At 35.8% G+C, this 15,456-nt stretch overlaps 1 protein-coding gene across 11 annotated transcripts in view; it reads left to right on the top strand.

Moving 5' to 3' along the window:
• The window catches only part of COP1 (COP1 E3 ubiquitin ligase), a 128,441-nt gene that overhangs the window by 39,055 nt on the left and 73,930 nt on the right, over positions 1-15,456 (top strand). For all 11 annotated transcript variants that reach the window (XM_036273095.1, XM_036273090.1, XM_036273094.1 and 8 more), the window contains 2 exons: positions 12,124-12,183; positions 13,521-13,597. In XM_036273095.1, the coding sequence (XP_036128988.1) occupies positions 12,124-12,183; positions 13,521-13,597 (137 nt within the window). The remainder of the gene's footprint in view (positions 1-12,123; positions 12,184-13,520; positions 13,598-15,456) is intronic.

The raw sequence follows: 15,456 nt of genomic DNA on the forward strand, positions 1-15,456 counted from the left end.
AGGGAGAGAGAGAGAGAGAAACATCGACGTGAAGGGACACATCGAGTGGCTGCCACCCGCACGACCAACCAGGGCCGGGGACAAACTGCAACGGAAGTACGTGCCCTTAGCGGGAACCGAACCCGGGTCTCTCTGTACCGCAGGCCGACGCTCTAACCGCTGAGCCAAGCCGGCTAGGGCTCTATTTTATATTTAAATTCCTATCTCAAATCTCATATATTTTTTAGTTTGAGGTGTCTAATTAGGATACATTTTACTGTTCTTGTTCGAGATAAAATTTTTTTATATAATACTAGTGTTTATAGCTAATTATTCTTTACATGGCTTATGACTGTATTTTTCTTATCCTTAACTTTTGTTAACAATTTTGATTTTAATGTCTGTTAGCAAAATACTATTGTCATTATAAACTTAAGATTTATTTGTTCCTTTTTTTGTGTGTATGGATACTTTTTAAACTTTAATATGTGTGAGAATCACCTGAGGATCTTGTTAGAATCCAAGTTCTGATTAAGGGTGTGTGTGTTGGAATCTGATAATCTCCATTTCTGGCAAGCTCAAGTGATGATGCTGTTGGTACTTGACCACACTTTGAATAGCAAAGTTAAAAATGTTATAATATATGGAAATAAAATTATTAATTAAATATATACACTCAACAATTTTGCTATAGAAAATTTTTTGAAGAGTGATAATTTTTTTATATTCCATATGGTACCCTCCAGACCCCCTTTTATTTTTTTAATCCTCACCTAAGGATATTTTTTCCCACTGATTTTTAGAGAGAGTGGAAGAGAGGAGGAGAGAGAAAGAGAGAGAGAAACATCGATGTGAAAGAGACACATCGATTGGTTGCCTCCCACACGTGCCCCAACCAGGACCAAGGGTCAAATCTGCAACCCAGGCATGTGCCCTTGACTGGGAATTAAACCCAAGACCCTGTGGTCCAAGGGCTGATGCTCTAACCACTGAAACACACTGGCCAGGGCTCAGTCCCCTCACCCCCCTTTTAAAACAGAATGTAAAATTGTTTTGCAGTAGTTGTATATGTTCTTCTTGCCTTAGACTTTGAACTCATTGAGAGTAAGATTTAGGCCCTGACCATTTGGCTCAGCGGTTAGAGCATCGGCCTGCGGTCCAGAGAGTAAGATTCAGTACATAGAAAATTGCCTGATAATGAATGATTAAATGAATTGCTTAAGTATCTGGAGGTTAAATGAAGTGACTGGTCATTGTGTCCTGAGTTATTTAAGGTTTTCATTAGCCCCTGAGGTTTGATAATGCTTCTCTAGGGGTCTGTTAATGCTTGCAATAAATTGATAGATTTGAAATTCCTTCAGGCAATAAGGATATAGCATATGACTGTTAAAAAGTTGTAAAGGTTCTGAGAATTTTATCCTACTAGCAAACTAACAAATTAGCCTGCCACAGTTTATAGATACTGGCAGAAGACATGGGACTCCTGGGTTAGAGATAAAGGACTTTATTACATCACATCTGGTAGCATCAGCCTCATGTTTGCATCTGTTGCTCGTGACCCCCAAGTTCTACAGGGGCAATGTAGAGATGGATCCAAGTTGACACTGCCCATACAGTGGATTTATATTACAACTAAGGAACCCTGAGCTTAGGAAACCCCAGTCTTTTAAAGGGGTCTTCTAGCAAACCTGTCAAGTCTGCCTGCAGGGACACACTATTTTTATTATTTTATTTTATTTTTTGTGGTACGTCCCCCTAGCAGGAACCAAACCCGGGACTCTCTGGTCCATAGGCTGACGTTCAACCGCTGAGCCAAACTGGCCAGGGCTATTTTTATTATATTCATCAGAAAATAAATCTGCCCTCTTTCCTGGAAGAAGGCACTGTTTCTGACTTGCCAGGTTGTTCCTTTTCTTTTTTTTAAATTTATTTATTTTTTAGTATGTGCCCCTAGCGGGAACCGAACCCAGGACTCTCTGGTCCACAGGCCAACGCTCCAACCACTGAGCCATACAGGCCAAGGCACCAGGGCATTCTTTATACATGATTGAAAAGATAATTTAGAACAAAAGCTACCACAAGATGAGCAGAAATGTAACTCCTGTGGTCCTAATTTGTCCTTCCTCTGATTTGGTGGTTGGTGGCCTCCAACAATGCCTTCTATGATATTGCCTTTGATCACATAGCTTTTAGTATCAGTGTTTCTGTATTTTTATTATTAAATGTCTGGCGTAATTGTGCTGTAGAATTTTTCAGCTTAAGTTTAGTTCAAAGTAATGTGATCTTGTGAATGATTCATTTTTTTTTCCCTTGGTCCATATTTTATCATAGTAAACAGTTCAACCAAGAAACATACTACCAAGTACTTCTGAATACTGGTGCCTCTTCTGTGTACTGATTGTATTGTCAATAATACATTTTGGTTTTCCTGTGTTCATTGTGTCCATCATTATGATTTTCGAGTATTTTAGGTTTAATCACACAAGGGACTTTGAGGAGCTAGATTAACAAAGTTGTAAACATTTGAAAATTTGGACCCATGTTAACAGACTTTTAAAATTCACCTATCACTGCCCTGGCTGGTGTGGTTCAGTTGGCTGAGCATCATCCAGTGCACAGAGTGGTCGATGGTTCAGTTCCCAGTTGGGGCATTTGCCCAGTAGGAGGCACCTGGGTGGGCATCTAATCAATGTTTCTTTCTCATCAGTGTTTCTCTCTCCCTCACACTGCCCCTCTCTCTCTCTCTCTCTCAAAACAATTTTAAAAAATTAAAAAATTTTAAAACATTACCTTTTTGGCCCAGCCAGTGTGGCTCAGTGGATTGATTGTCATTTATGGACTGAGAGGTGCCAGTTCGATTCCCGTTTAGGGGATATTCCCAGGCTGCGGGCTCGATCCCTGGTGGGGGTCATGCAGGAGGCAGCCCATCAGTGTTTCTCACATCTATGTTTCTATCTGTATCTCCCTTCTCTCTCTAAAAAGGCAATAAATGCATATTTTTAAAAAAATTATCTTTCATACATTTCTTCATGATGGGATTCGGTTACAGTAGTGATTTGTAATCATAATAAACTTTAGAAAATATGGTCGATTAATATCTCAAGATTTAGTGCAGATGGAATAAAATGAGTTATATTTTTTGCATATATTATAAAGTATGTATTCATGTTTAATCCTTAAAAACATGAGAGAGAGAGAGAGAGAGAGAGAGAAAGAAAGAAACACTGATGTGGGAGAGAAACATTGGTCATTTGCCTCTCCTATGTACCCTGACCTGGAGATAGAATCCGCAACCTAGGTGTGTATTCTGACCAGGAATCAAACCCTTTTGGTGTACGGCATGACACTCCAACAAACTGAGCCACCTGGCCAGGGCCATACTTAACTTTTAGTTGGGGTTATGATGAGTCTTGTTTTGGACCTTGATATATACCAAAAACAAGTTAAATCTACTTTTCAGATTTAACATATTTATTCCAATGTCATATCTCACTAGTGTTTTAGGGCTATTAGAATCCTATATTTAATTTTTATTTTTGACTTATTTTATCCTACTGACACTTTTAAATATTAAGAGAGGGAATATGCCCTTATTAGGGTTCTGAATTATCTATTGCTGTGTAACAAGTTACTCTCAAATTTAAAAATTTAATGTCTTGGGTCAGGAATATTGGTGCAGTGTAACTGAGTGCCTTGGCTCAGGGTTTCTTACTAAGCCACAATCAAGCTGTTGATCAGGCCAGTAATTATCTCAAAGTCCCATTGGGATAGGAACCATTCCAAGCTCACCTCATTGACTCTTGGGAAGAAATGCCAATTTCTTGCCAGTAGGATTCTCCGTAGGATAGCTTACTACATGACAGCTGGCTTCCCTCAGGAAGCACCTGAGAAAGCAAGAGAAGGTTTTAAAAACAGCAGTTACATACTTTTTGTAACTGAATCTTGGAAGTGACATCCAACATGTGTATTGTTTTCTGTTTGTTACAAGCAAATTATTAGGTCCAGCCCACACAAAGAGAGGCAGTTGGAGAAAGGTGTGAATGCTAAGAGGTGGGGATCTTTGGAGGCTTTCTTAGGGCCTGCCTACCACAGCATCTAATCAGCACATGTGTATAACTGAGCATGTTATTCTTCACGTTCAGATTGAGCAGTCAGGCTTTGGTTTCCATGTAAAAGCCAGTCTCATCTGTAAATTTGTACTAGCATTTGAACGATTGCTTTATATTTCATTTGATTTCATTTGAAAATATGCTTTTGGTACCTGTTTTATTTACTGTAACAGGACAGTTTTGATGAGTCCCTGTTTCCTTTTGGTTTTGTTTGGAATTTTAATGAATTGAATTTTTAATGTTTTTATATGAAATAAAACAAAAGTTTATTAAGCAAATTTATAGTTTAAAGCAGTGGTTCTCAACCTTCTTAATGCCTCGATCCTTTAATACAGTTCCTCATGTTGTGGTGACCCCCAACCATAAAATTATTTTTGTCGCTACTTCATAACTGTAATTTTGCTCCTGTTATGTCATAGGCAACCCCTGTGAAAGGGTCGTTTGCCCCCCCCACAAAGGGGTCGTGACCCACAGGTTGAGAACCACTGGTTAAAGAATCATAGTAGAGTGACCATCCATATACCATCATCTTGATTAAACAATAGATCATTGCTGGGAACCCTGAAGCTTCCTGAACCCTCTCCAGATTATATCCTACCTCCTCGCCTGTTAGGTAGTTAATATTCTGATATTTATGGTAATCACCTCCTATTTTTCTTTATTGTTTTGATGCTTAAGTATGTCTCTCTTTTTTTAACTTACATAAATACACTTCTGTAGTAATATTTTGTTATTGTCTTCCTTGGCTCAATGTTAAGATTCATCCATATTGTTGTATACGGCTGTAGTTTATTTATTTTTGTTTTATTCCATTGAATGAATATATCTCATTTTTGTTGCCCATAGACTATTGAGTTATTTTCAGCTTATGGCTATTCACAGAAGGCTACTATCTTAAATATGTATCCAGATGTATATTACCATATATGTCTGTATGGGATGTTTGTAGAAGTGAAATTGATGAGTCATAGAATATGTACAAACCATTTTCCTAAGCTTGTATTACCTAGTTACACTTCTTACAGGCGTTGTATGAGTGTTCCTATTGTACTGAACTCGAGCCAATACTTTGTATCAATAGACTTTTTAGTTTAGCTGGTCTTTGGGGTATATATTGCCATCTATTTATGGTTTTAATTTGCATTTTTCTGATGACTAATTAGGTTGAGCACCTGGTACTGCGTTTATTGGCCATTTAAATTTTTGTATATGTGTGAAATATACTTTTTTAAGGCTTTTTGCATCTTTTCTGTTTAGTTTAATTTCTTAATGATTTGTTGTTTATATATTCTAGATAAAAATTCTATTTATCCATCCATCCATCCATCGCAAATATTTACCCCCTCTCATTGGGCTGCTTTTTTCATTGTTTTAGTTGATGTCATTTGGTGAGAAGTTTCTGTCTTTGCTAGAGTCAAATTTATTAGTCTTTTCTGTTATAAATAGTGCCTTTTGTATCAGGTAAAGAATAATTCTCCACTGGAGGTTATGAAGACATTTTTGCTATATTATCTAGTTGAAGCTTTAATTCTTTATTTTTCATATTCAGATCTGTAATTTACTTGGGAATTTATTGTGTATAATGTGAAGGATAGGGAACTTTTCATATGGATAACCAGTTGTCTGAGCATCCTTAATTAAAAAGTTCATTCTTTTCCCATTGGTCTGAAGTACATACCATCTTTGTCATATATCGTGTGTCCATATATATGTAGGTCTGTTTTTAGGCTTGCTCCATTGGTCTATTTGTCTATTTTGCGGGGGGCAATACCACATTGTATTAAATACTGGAACTTTAAAGTAAGCTACTGTTCTTTAGGAATGTCTCAGCTGTTCGTGGCTCTTTCTATTTCTACATAATTTTTAGAATCAGCCGATATATTTTTGTGATAAACCTGTGATTTTTGTCAGGATTACTCTGTACATCAGTTTGGAAGACTATATCTTTATAATATTGAGTTTTCTAACCCATAAACATGGTATTTCTCTCCATATAGTTGGGTGCTTAAGAATGTCCTACAGAATTTTTATATATTTCAGGGTATTAGTCTCATACATCTTTTAGATTTGTTCTTAGTTCTTTTAATCTTTTTTTTTTTTTTTCCTATTGTAAATGAAGTCTGTGTCTTTAATTTCAGTTTCTTACTATTTGTTGCTGGTATATAGAAATAGTTGATTTTTATCCGTGCATGTTTTTGTATCCAGCAACCTCATTAAACTCTCATTAATTCTAATAATTTGTGTGTAGATTCTTTGTTTTCTGTGTACACATCATCATCTGCAAATAACAGTTTAGTTTCTTTCTTTATGATTCTTACATCTTTTATTTATTTTTCTTGTCTTACTCTGCTGGCTAGGACATCCGGTACAATGATGAATAGAAGTGGTGATAGCGGGGCATCCTAGTCTTGGTGCTGATCTCAAAGTGAAAGCTTTCGGCGTGTCACCATTAGGTATGATGTTTTCTGTAGGTTTTTCCTAGGTACTTTTTATCATTCAGGGAAGTAAATTCCTATTCCTAGTTTCCAAAGAGGTTTTTTTTCTTTAATCATTAGTGGGGGTTTGAGTATTCTCCAAAATTTTTGTGCATCTGAGATGATATGAATTTTTTTGTATTCTGTTAATGTGAATAATTACATTGAAAAGTAAATCAGCTTTGCACCTAAGGTGACCAATCATCCTGATTTGCCCAGGAGTTATCCTAGTTTTATTACAGAATGTTCTGCATTCTAGGAAACCTCACCAGGATGGTTGTTCACTTTACTTGCATCCCTTATGTAAACCAAACTTAGTCATGATGCACATCCTCTCCTGGGTTGTTTGATTTGCCATTATTTTATTTAGGATTTTTGTATCCTGTATTCATTAGTGCGATTGTCCTATAATTTTTTTATACTGATCTTGCCCAATTTTGCTATAAAAATTGTTTTATCAAATGAGTTGGAGAATGTACCCTCTTTACTGTTTTCTGGAAGAATTCGTGTAGTCTAGGAAGGATATCTTGGCTGAGTGTTTAAAGGTTTTACTGGAGAAGCTATCTGGACCTGTTGGTTGTTGGTAGAGTTTTAAACTGTTGATTCAATTGCATCAACAGTTATATGCCTATTAAAGTTTTTGTTTTAGATATCACTTTTGATATATTATAGTCTTCCTAGGAGTTGTCTCTTTCATCTACATTTTCTAATTCTTTGGTATAAGATTTGTCTCAATATTAAACTTTAATGTCTCCAGAGTTTTTAGTGATTTTCTCCATTCCTGATTCTGCTGATTAGTGCCGTGCTTGTTCCTCTTTTTTTCTTGATCAATTCTTGCCAGGGATGTAACAATTTTGAGTCTTATCTAAGAAACAACTTTTGACTTTATGTTCTCTACTATAGTTTTGTTTTTTATTTTATAAACTTATGCTGTTTGTAATTTTCATCCTTCTACTTTGTTTTTGTTTTGTTGTTTCCTCTTCTAATTTGTTAACTTGGTTGTACATATGCAGATTTTTTTTAAATACAGCATTTAAGGCCAAATATTTTTTTAAAGCTGAATCTAATGATTTTCTTATGCCATTTTGTTTGTTATTCCTTAGTTTTAAATAGTTTCTAATTTTTATTACAGTTTTTCTTAAGGCAGTGGTTTATTTAGGGATAAATTACTTATTACTTGGACATGGGGATTTTCTTGTCTTTTTGTTATGGGTTTCTGTTATAATTGATTATCAAAAAATACTTTGTCTTTTATTCATTTGAATATCATATTTGCACTATCACCTAGTAGTCAATTACATTTAGAAATGTTTCTGCTTGAAAAGAACATGTGTTTTACGATTACGTTGTGCAATGTAAAGTTTGTTAAATATATGGTGATAATTTTCTGCATTCTTATTGATTCTTTGTTTTCTTGTTAACATCAATTACTGAATCATTATATTTGAGGAGAGTTTCTTATACAGAAGAGGTTTTTGTTTACTCTTCCAGACTTGTTTCTTTTTTCTGTATTTTTGTTGTTTATTTTTCATATCTTTTCCTCCTAATGGGTTACTTGGATGTTTTTAGAGCTCTCATTTTGATTTATTTATAATGTTTTTGAATATATCTTTTTGTATAGGATTTCCTCTAGGTAGTACATTATACATTCAAACTTATCACAGTCTATTGGTATTGACATCTATTTACATTTTCTTTTAAATAAGCCATCTTAATATGCTCCCTATAGTCCAAATTTTGGGGTTGGGAGTTCGTGCTTCTTCTATGTTTTCTTCTCAACCTAAAGAAAAAGTTTCTGGGGAAGGGCTGATTCAAGCCTGCTATTACAGGACATAGGTATTAAATATGTGTATGTATGTGGTATGGATGGCAAGACGTTAGTTTGCACTTCATATGGCTAAATTTGCTTTGCTTTTGGTGGTAGCTCTCAGAATTTGTGTGTGTGTCTGTTTAAAACCTTTGTTTTTTTTATAGAGCAGTTTTAGGTTCACAGCAAATTGAGAGGAAGGTACAGAGATGTCCCATATACCCCCTGCCCTCACATATGCATAGCTTCCTCCATCATCAACATCCCTCACCATAGGGTACATTTGTTACAGTTCATGAATATACACTTACTCATCATAGTCACCCAAATTCCATAGTTTATTTTAGGGTTTATTCTTGGTTTTATACATAATGTGGGTTCGGAGAAGTATATAATTACATGTGTCTATCATTATAGTATCATACAGAGTATTTTCACTGCCCTAAAATTTCTCTATGCTCCATCTGTTCATCACTTCCCATACCCCCAAACCCTGGCAACCACTGATTTTTACTATCTCCATAGTTTTGCCTCTTCCAAAATGTCTTAGAGTTGGAATCATATAGTTTATAGCCTCCCCCCCCCCCTTTATTGATTTTAAAGAGAGAAGAAGTGAGAGAGAGAGAGGGGTAGAAACATTGATGAGGGAGAACATTAACTAGCCGCCTCCTGCATGCCCCCCACTGGGGATCAGACCCACAACCTGGGCATGTGTCCTGACTGGGAATCGAACCGGTGACCTCTTGGTGCATGGGTTGACGCTCAACCACTGAGCCACACTGGCTGGACAGTTTATAGCTTTTTATCTAATTTATTTTTTTTAGTTTATAGCATTTTAGATTGGCTTTTGTTATGTAGTGATACACATTTAAGTTTCCTCCATGTCTTCTCAGGCTTGAAAGCTCATTTCTTATTTCTTAGCATTGAATAATACTCCCTTCTCTGGATGTAACACTGTATTCATTCACCTACTGAAAGACGTCTTGGTTGGCAATTATGAATAAAGCTGCTATAAACATGTTTTTGTGTGGTTATATGTTCAGTTCCTTTGGGTAGATACCAAGGAGTAGAGGAATTACTAGGTCATATGATAAGAGTATGTTTGCTTTTATTTTTTTTTAAGAAACTGCTGAACTGCTGAGTGTTTTAAAGTGGCTGTATCATTTTGCATTCCCACCAACAAATGAGAGTTTCTGTTGCTCCACATCTTCGTCAGCATTTCGTGTTGTCAGTGTTCTGGATTTAGGATGCTCTAATAGGTGTGCAGTGGTTTTCTTGTTTTTATAAAGTTTTGTTACTCTTTTTTAAAACCAGCTTTTTTCTGAAAGTGTACCAGTATTCTTTTCTTCAGTTTTTAATGCCATCTGATTGAAATAGTTTGGAGTGTTGTAAAAAAACTCAGGGTGGAGGAAAGTTTATTCGATGAAAGAGTTGAAAACATTTGACAGTGCTAATTACGGATTTTACACTCCATCCCAAGTTTCTAGGATGCCGTCTTTTCTTCTCGTTTTGTGGCTACTGCTTTGCCCTTGGTAGTTAATGCGGGGTCTCTCCTTCCTTTACCCATCTCTTAAACATTGGTGTTCTCTTCTGTCCACTTCTTGTTCTCATCTGTCTATGCTGGTTGACACTGGGTGATTTTGTTCATTGTCATAACTTCAGATTTATTTGTCATAGTTTTTATTTCTTTATATCTATTATTATTATTTACCCTGCTTATTCTGTATTTCTTCACTGTTTTCTACCTGGAAAAATTCTATTAGTTTTTCAAGGCTTGGCCTTTCATTTAATTTCAGGTATCCAGTTACCCGCTCCCCTGTCCGAGTTTTCCATCTAGGTTAGGAGCAATCTGTGTTCCCTGAATTCTGTGTGCATGTGATCCTCCTCATGCTTACTGTGATAACTATTGGTTTTCTTGTTAGCTCTCTCCCCTAGACTGAGTTCCATGAGGACAGGGCTATTGTTTTGTAATTCTTGTTCTTCCCAGGGCATAGCAAAATGCTTAGGACTGGCAAATATTTGAATTAATAAGTTATCAATTATATTATCAACCATGTGTGTATTGCCACAGGAGAGAAGGTCCTAATGTTAATAAACCTTAAAAGTCTGTTTAACCTTACCAGGCACTAAAGAAGTGGAAGTTAAATAATAAGGTACTGCTTTCAAGTAGTGTAGTATAGTGGTTAACAGCATGAATTCTGGAGCAAGAAGGCTGTCTTGATTTGAACTCCATTTCTGCCACTTGCTGAATCAAGAATAAAACAGCAACTTATATATACTAGTGATAGGATTTTAAACTGGTATCATATTTCTGGAAAGCAGTTTTGTTTTATACAGTGAAGATTTGCTAACTCTTTATTTCTTTTCTAATAACTTTACTTTTAATAATTTCTTAATAAAATTTGAAATTCAGACTCAAGATTCAGAATTACTTATGGTAGTTTGCAAACAAAAATCTGGTGAGAGGGGAATGGTTAATTGTATTGAATGTGATTTAACAATTAAAATGTTTGCCCTGGCCGTTTGGGCTCAGCGGTTGGAGCGTCGGCCTGCAGTACAGAGAGACCCGGTTCGGTTCCCGCTAAGGGCACGTACCTCGGTTGCAGTTTGTCCCCGGCCCTGGTTGGTCGTGTGGGTGGCAGCCACTGGATGTGTCCCTTCACATCGATGTTTCTCTCTCTCTCTCTTCCTCCCCCCCCCCCCCCATCTGAACAAAAAATGGAAAAATGCCCTCGGGTGAGAATCAAAAAAAAAAAAAAAAAAAAAATTAAAATGTTTGCATTTAATGGCATGGGAAGCCCTGGCCGGTTTGGCTCAGCGGTTGGAGCGTCGGCTCGCAGACTGGAGAGTCCTGGGTTCAGTTCCTGCTAAGGGCGCGTATCTCGGTTGCGGTTCATTCCTGGCCCCGGTTGGGGTCATGTGGGTGGCAACCAATCGATGTGTCTCTCTCGCATCGATGTTTCTCTCTCTCTCTCTCGCTTCTCCCCTCTCTCCCTCCTGTTCTATCTGAAGATGAATGCAAAAATGTCCTCAGGTGAGGATTAAAAAAAATAAGTAGCATAGGAAAAGTTTATGATGCAGTGGGTAGGATATCAAAGATAAAACATTATCTTAAATATGTTTTTAAAATGCTTAAGGACATGTTAAGATGCTAACTTGTGACTGCTTTTGGATGGTGGAATATGACCTCTATGAGGCTAATTTTTATTTTTAAAATGGGGTTCATGCCTGGCCGGTGTGGCTCAGTGGATTGAGCATTGTCCTATGGACTGAGAGGTCCCAGTTTGGTTCCTGGTCAAGGCATATGCCCAGGTTGTGGGCTCGATCGGGGGCATGTGGGAGGTAGCCAATTGATGTTTTTATTTCTCTCTAAAAAGATCAATAAAAACATATTTTAAAAATAAAATGGGATTAACAACTGACATGCTGTCATTAATTGCTGACAATTAAATGAGGTTCTTTGGATGCCTTGTATTTTTTAGTAAGTCACATTGTCGTTATTGTTTACCTTTTATTATAAAGTCGATTCTTCTTGCATTAAAAAAGTACATTTTGTTCTCTTAAATATCAAATCTCTTCATTTACATTTTAACATAGGACTTCCAGATATTTTTGTATTTAAGTTTCATCCCTGTAATTTATCATTAGTGCCTAATTTTCTAGAAATAATTTTTCAAATACATAATTATTTTCTAATCTTGATGGTGTTAGTATGGTTTGGTTTAGGCTTTTTCTTTTTCTCTTTTATCTGCAGCAACTGGAACAGATCCAGAAGGAGCTAAGTGTTTTGGAAGAGGATATTAAAAGAGTGGAAGTAAGATATCAAGAATTTATCACCTTTTTAGCAATTTTTCAATTTCATGAAATTGTCACTTTTCCTTTAAATTGCTGCATTAAATTATGGGATTGGGCTTCATTATATAGAAAGTAACAGATGTTACTTTATTTTTAATTGAGATTGCATTTTATAGAAAAAGCATCACTTTCTTGATGATAAAGTGTGTTCTAAATTTGTTATCACTGTGTTTTATTGCCATAATTATTTTGGGGAAAGTGGAAAAAAATTATTTTTTGTGTGTGTGCCATCATTAACTTAAATCAACTCCATAAAACCCTCAATTATTAATATTAAAATATGTCACAATTCCATTCTTTTATTAAGTAAACTTTTTTACATATATACTATTCATTATTAGGTGCTAACATTAATTAAAAGAAGATATGGGAATACGTTACCAATAATGTAAGAACTTATAGTATGATATAGTTTACTTATAGAAATCCATGGAGTATCTTTGAGAGGCTCATAGGCTATTATGATGTGAGGTTATTTTCTTTAGCTGTATGTTTTTAATTATTCAAATGTGTTGTACTTTTCTTTTGCTGATATATGTTCATTGATGTTGGGTTTACTATTGGTGGAAGTTCATTACCCATGCAGCATTCCTAACCTATATTGATATCCCTTGCTTGGCTATATGATTGAACTGATTTTGGATCAATTGGAAATAATTCTGCTTGACTATGGACCCTTAGTGGCATTTTAAAATTTGCTATTTTTTCACTAATCAAAATATTGAACATAAAAAAGGAAACCAGGTTGTAGGTATGATTCAGACACATAATTTATGCAATAATACTTGATTTAGGAGTCCTTTTCCTCTGGGTTAATGATCAAAACCTAGAGTTTAAGTCTTTATCAAACAAAGTGAATATTTGAATCGAGAGAAGTGTTAGTTTTTTAAAATGTTTACAGAGGATATTTTTAAAGTAGAGACTGTTCTTCTGTACTGCAGAGAATTGAACCAAATGATCCAGTTGACATACTGTCATATTTATCTTAATACTTATCAGTAGGGCCCTGCCTGGTTTGGTTCAGTGGTTAGAGCATCAGCCCAAGGACCACAGAGTTGTGGGTTCAATTTTGATAAAGCGCACGTATCTCAGTGTTGGTTCAGTTCCTGGCTACTTTTCCATTCATCTTCGAACAGAGTGGGAGGGAGAGAGAGAAAGAGAGAGAGGAAGTTGGATGTTGATACAAAAAGGAATGCTAAAAACCTGGGATTGGAAAAGAATATAGTATCATCTTGTTTTGATTTATACATCTTTTGTTTGGAGTACCTACTATAACTCAAATATTTATGCTTTCAGGAAATGAGTGGCTTATATTCTCCTGTCAGTGAGGATAGCACAGTGCCTCAATTTGAAGCTCCTTCTCCATCACACAGGTACAGAACTTGAAACTTGTGATTGCGTAGGATTTATGTACAAAGTGCAACCCCATATGGTACTAGTCCTTGGGAGCCTTTTCCTTGTGATGTACAAAACCCTGGAGAAACTACTTTTGGTTATGATCTAGAAACGAGATTCAGATTACCCATCTATTTCTTTAATGCTTTGAATTTTTAAGCCAGAGACAGTCACTGAGTAGAATATTGTCATATTATGAATTCACTGTTGGATTAAAGGTTTGGTAGATTTTTTGAAATTTCTTGATATAATGGTAGCTTTAAATATCTTGTGAATTGAAAAAAATCATATGACATTAAAAATCTATAATTTGAAAACATAAAATGGTAATGTTATAGGAAATGTAATAAAGTAAAACCTTGAGCTTTTCCAAACATAACTAATTGAATTTTCGCATTAGATAGATCTCATAACTCCCTGTTATTAATTAAGTCTTCTTTTCTCTATACTCTATTACAGCAGGGACTATTATTTGCCTAGCTTGAGACTGTTTCCCTAAGGTTTAGAAAATTACTAGTGACTGGCCTCGTTCAGTATTTGTGAGATACAGTGAAGTCTGTGGTTCCTTCTAAAATTCTATTTTGATGAAATAAGTACTACCTAAATTTTTAAATTTTTTGCTTGAAATATTTAAAGAGCAGTTTTACATGTTTTTAACTTGCTAATCCATATAGGCTAATGGTCCAATGGAAACTTTTTAGACAAATAATTATAGAGTAACATGTGGGTTATGCAGTCTAATGCCAATATAAGAGGTTATACGAGCGTTCAGAACTTGTTAGTTCAGGTATGCTGTTGTGGGTCTAGTTTGGTACCATATGTGGGGAAAGGGACCTGGGAATGTTCTAGTTAAAGAACATTCCTGGGATGTTTGCTATTTTTTTCATTAACCATTTTATGGAGATCGTTGTGAATTCTAGTTGATGTTGGGGTCACTTTAGCTATGTAATTCTACAAGCTTGATTGGAACACTTGGAAATGACTCAGTTTCTGGTATATTGTTATTTTTAAGCTTAGCTTTCACTTTCTAATATACATGGGAGTGAGTACATACAGGCAAGCAAAAGTTGTCATATCAAAAATATTCACTAATAAACTGACAGTTCCCATTATCATATCCCTGTCTGTCTAAAGTAGCATGTCGTGTATCTGTTGTGTCCAGGTCTTTGTTATTCAGTCTCTCACTGATGGGTTTTATTTACGTGTGACAAGGTAGTATTATATTCATGTAACTGGCTCTATTTATTCAGTGCCCTGATGTGCTCGACACTGTTAGATATTGAATCTAGTTGGCAAAGCCCCTACCCTTATGGTATTTACCTTTTGGGGGAGTATATGCGTGGAGGTTGGAGAAGATACTAAATAAGCAGATTTATAATGTAGGAGTAGTAGATAACATATAAGTAGTACCTCAGGAGGTCAAATTAGACATACTAGAGGTTTGCAGGGGGTTCTGTTTTAGTTTGGCTAGTCAGACTTCTCCAAAGAGCTAGTATTTAAGGTGACACATGAATGAAGTATAAATATGATTGAAAGTTATGGCAGAGTTTTGAGCAGGATGTGATTTAGATTTTAAAATGTGTACTGGGGTTTCCATGTGGAGGATAGATAAGAGTTGTGTCCTTTTCAATTCCCTGCCATTGGAAGCCAGGAAGAAAGTTAGGAAGCATTTCAATGGTCCAGAGGAGAGATGATGGCTTGGATTAGGATTTTATTGGTGGAAGAGATGAGAAGTGGTTGTATTGTAAAATAAAGTAGCATGTCTTGTAAAAGATACAGGATTTCATGAAATCTATGAAAACATTGTTGGAGAGTTGCTAAAATACTATGCAAAGCT

This window comes from Molossus molossus, unplaced genomic scaffold, assembly GCF_014108415.1.
Source record: "Molossus molossus isolate mMolMol1 unplaced genomic scaffold, mMolMol1.p scaffold_m16_p_20, whole genome shotgun sequence".
In the NCBI taxonomy this organism is placed as follows: domain Eukaryota; kingdom Metazoa; phylum Chordata; class Mammalia; order Chiroptera; family Molossidae; genus Molossus; species Molossus molossus.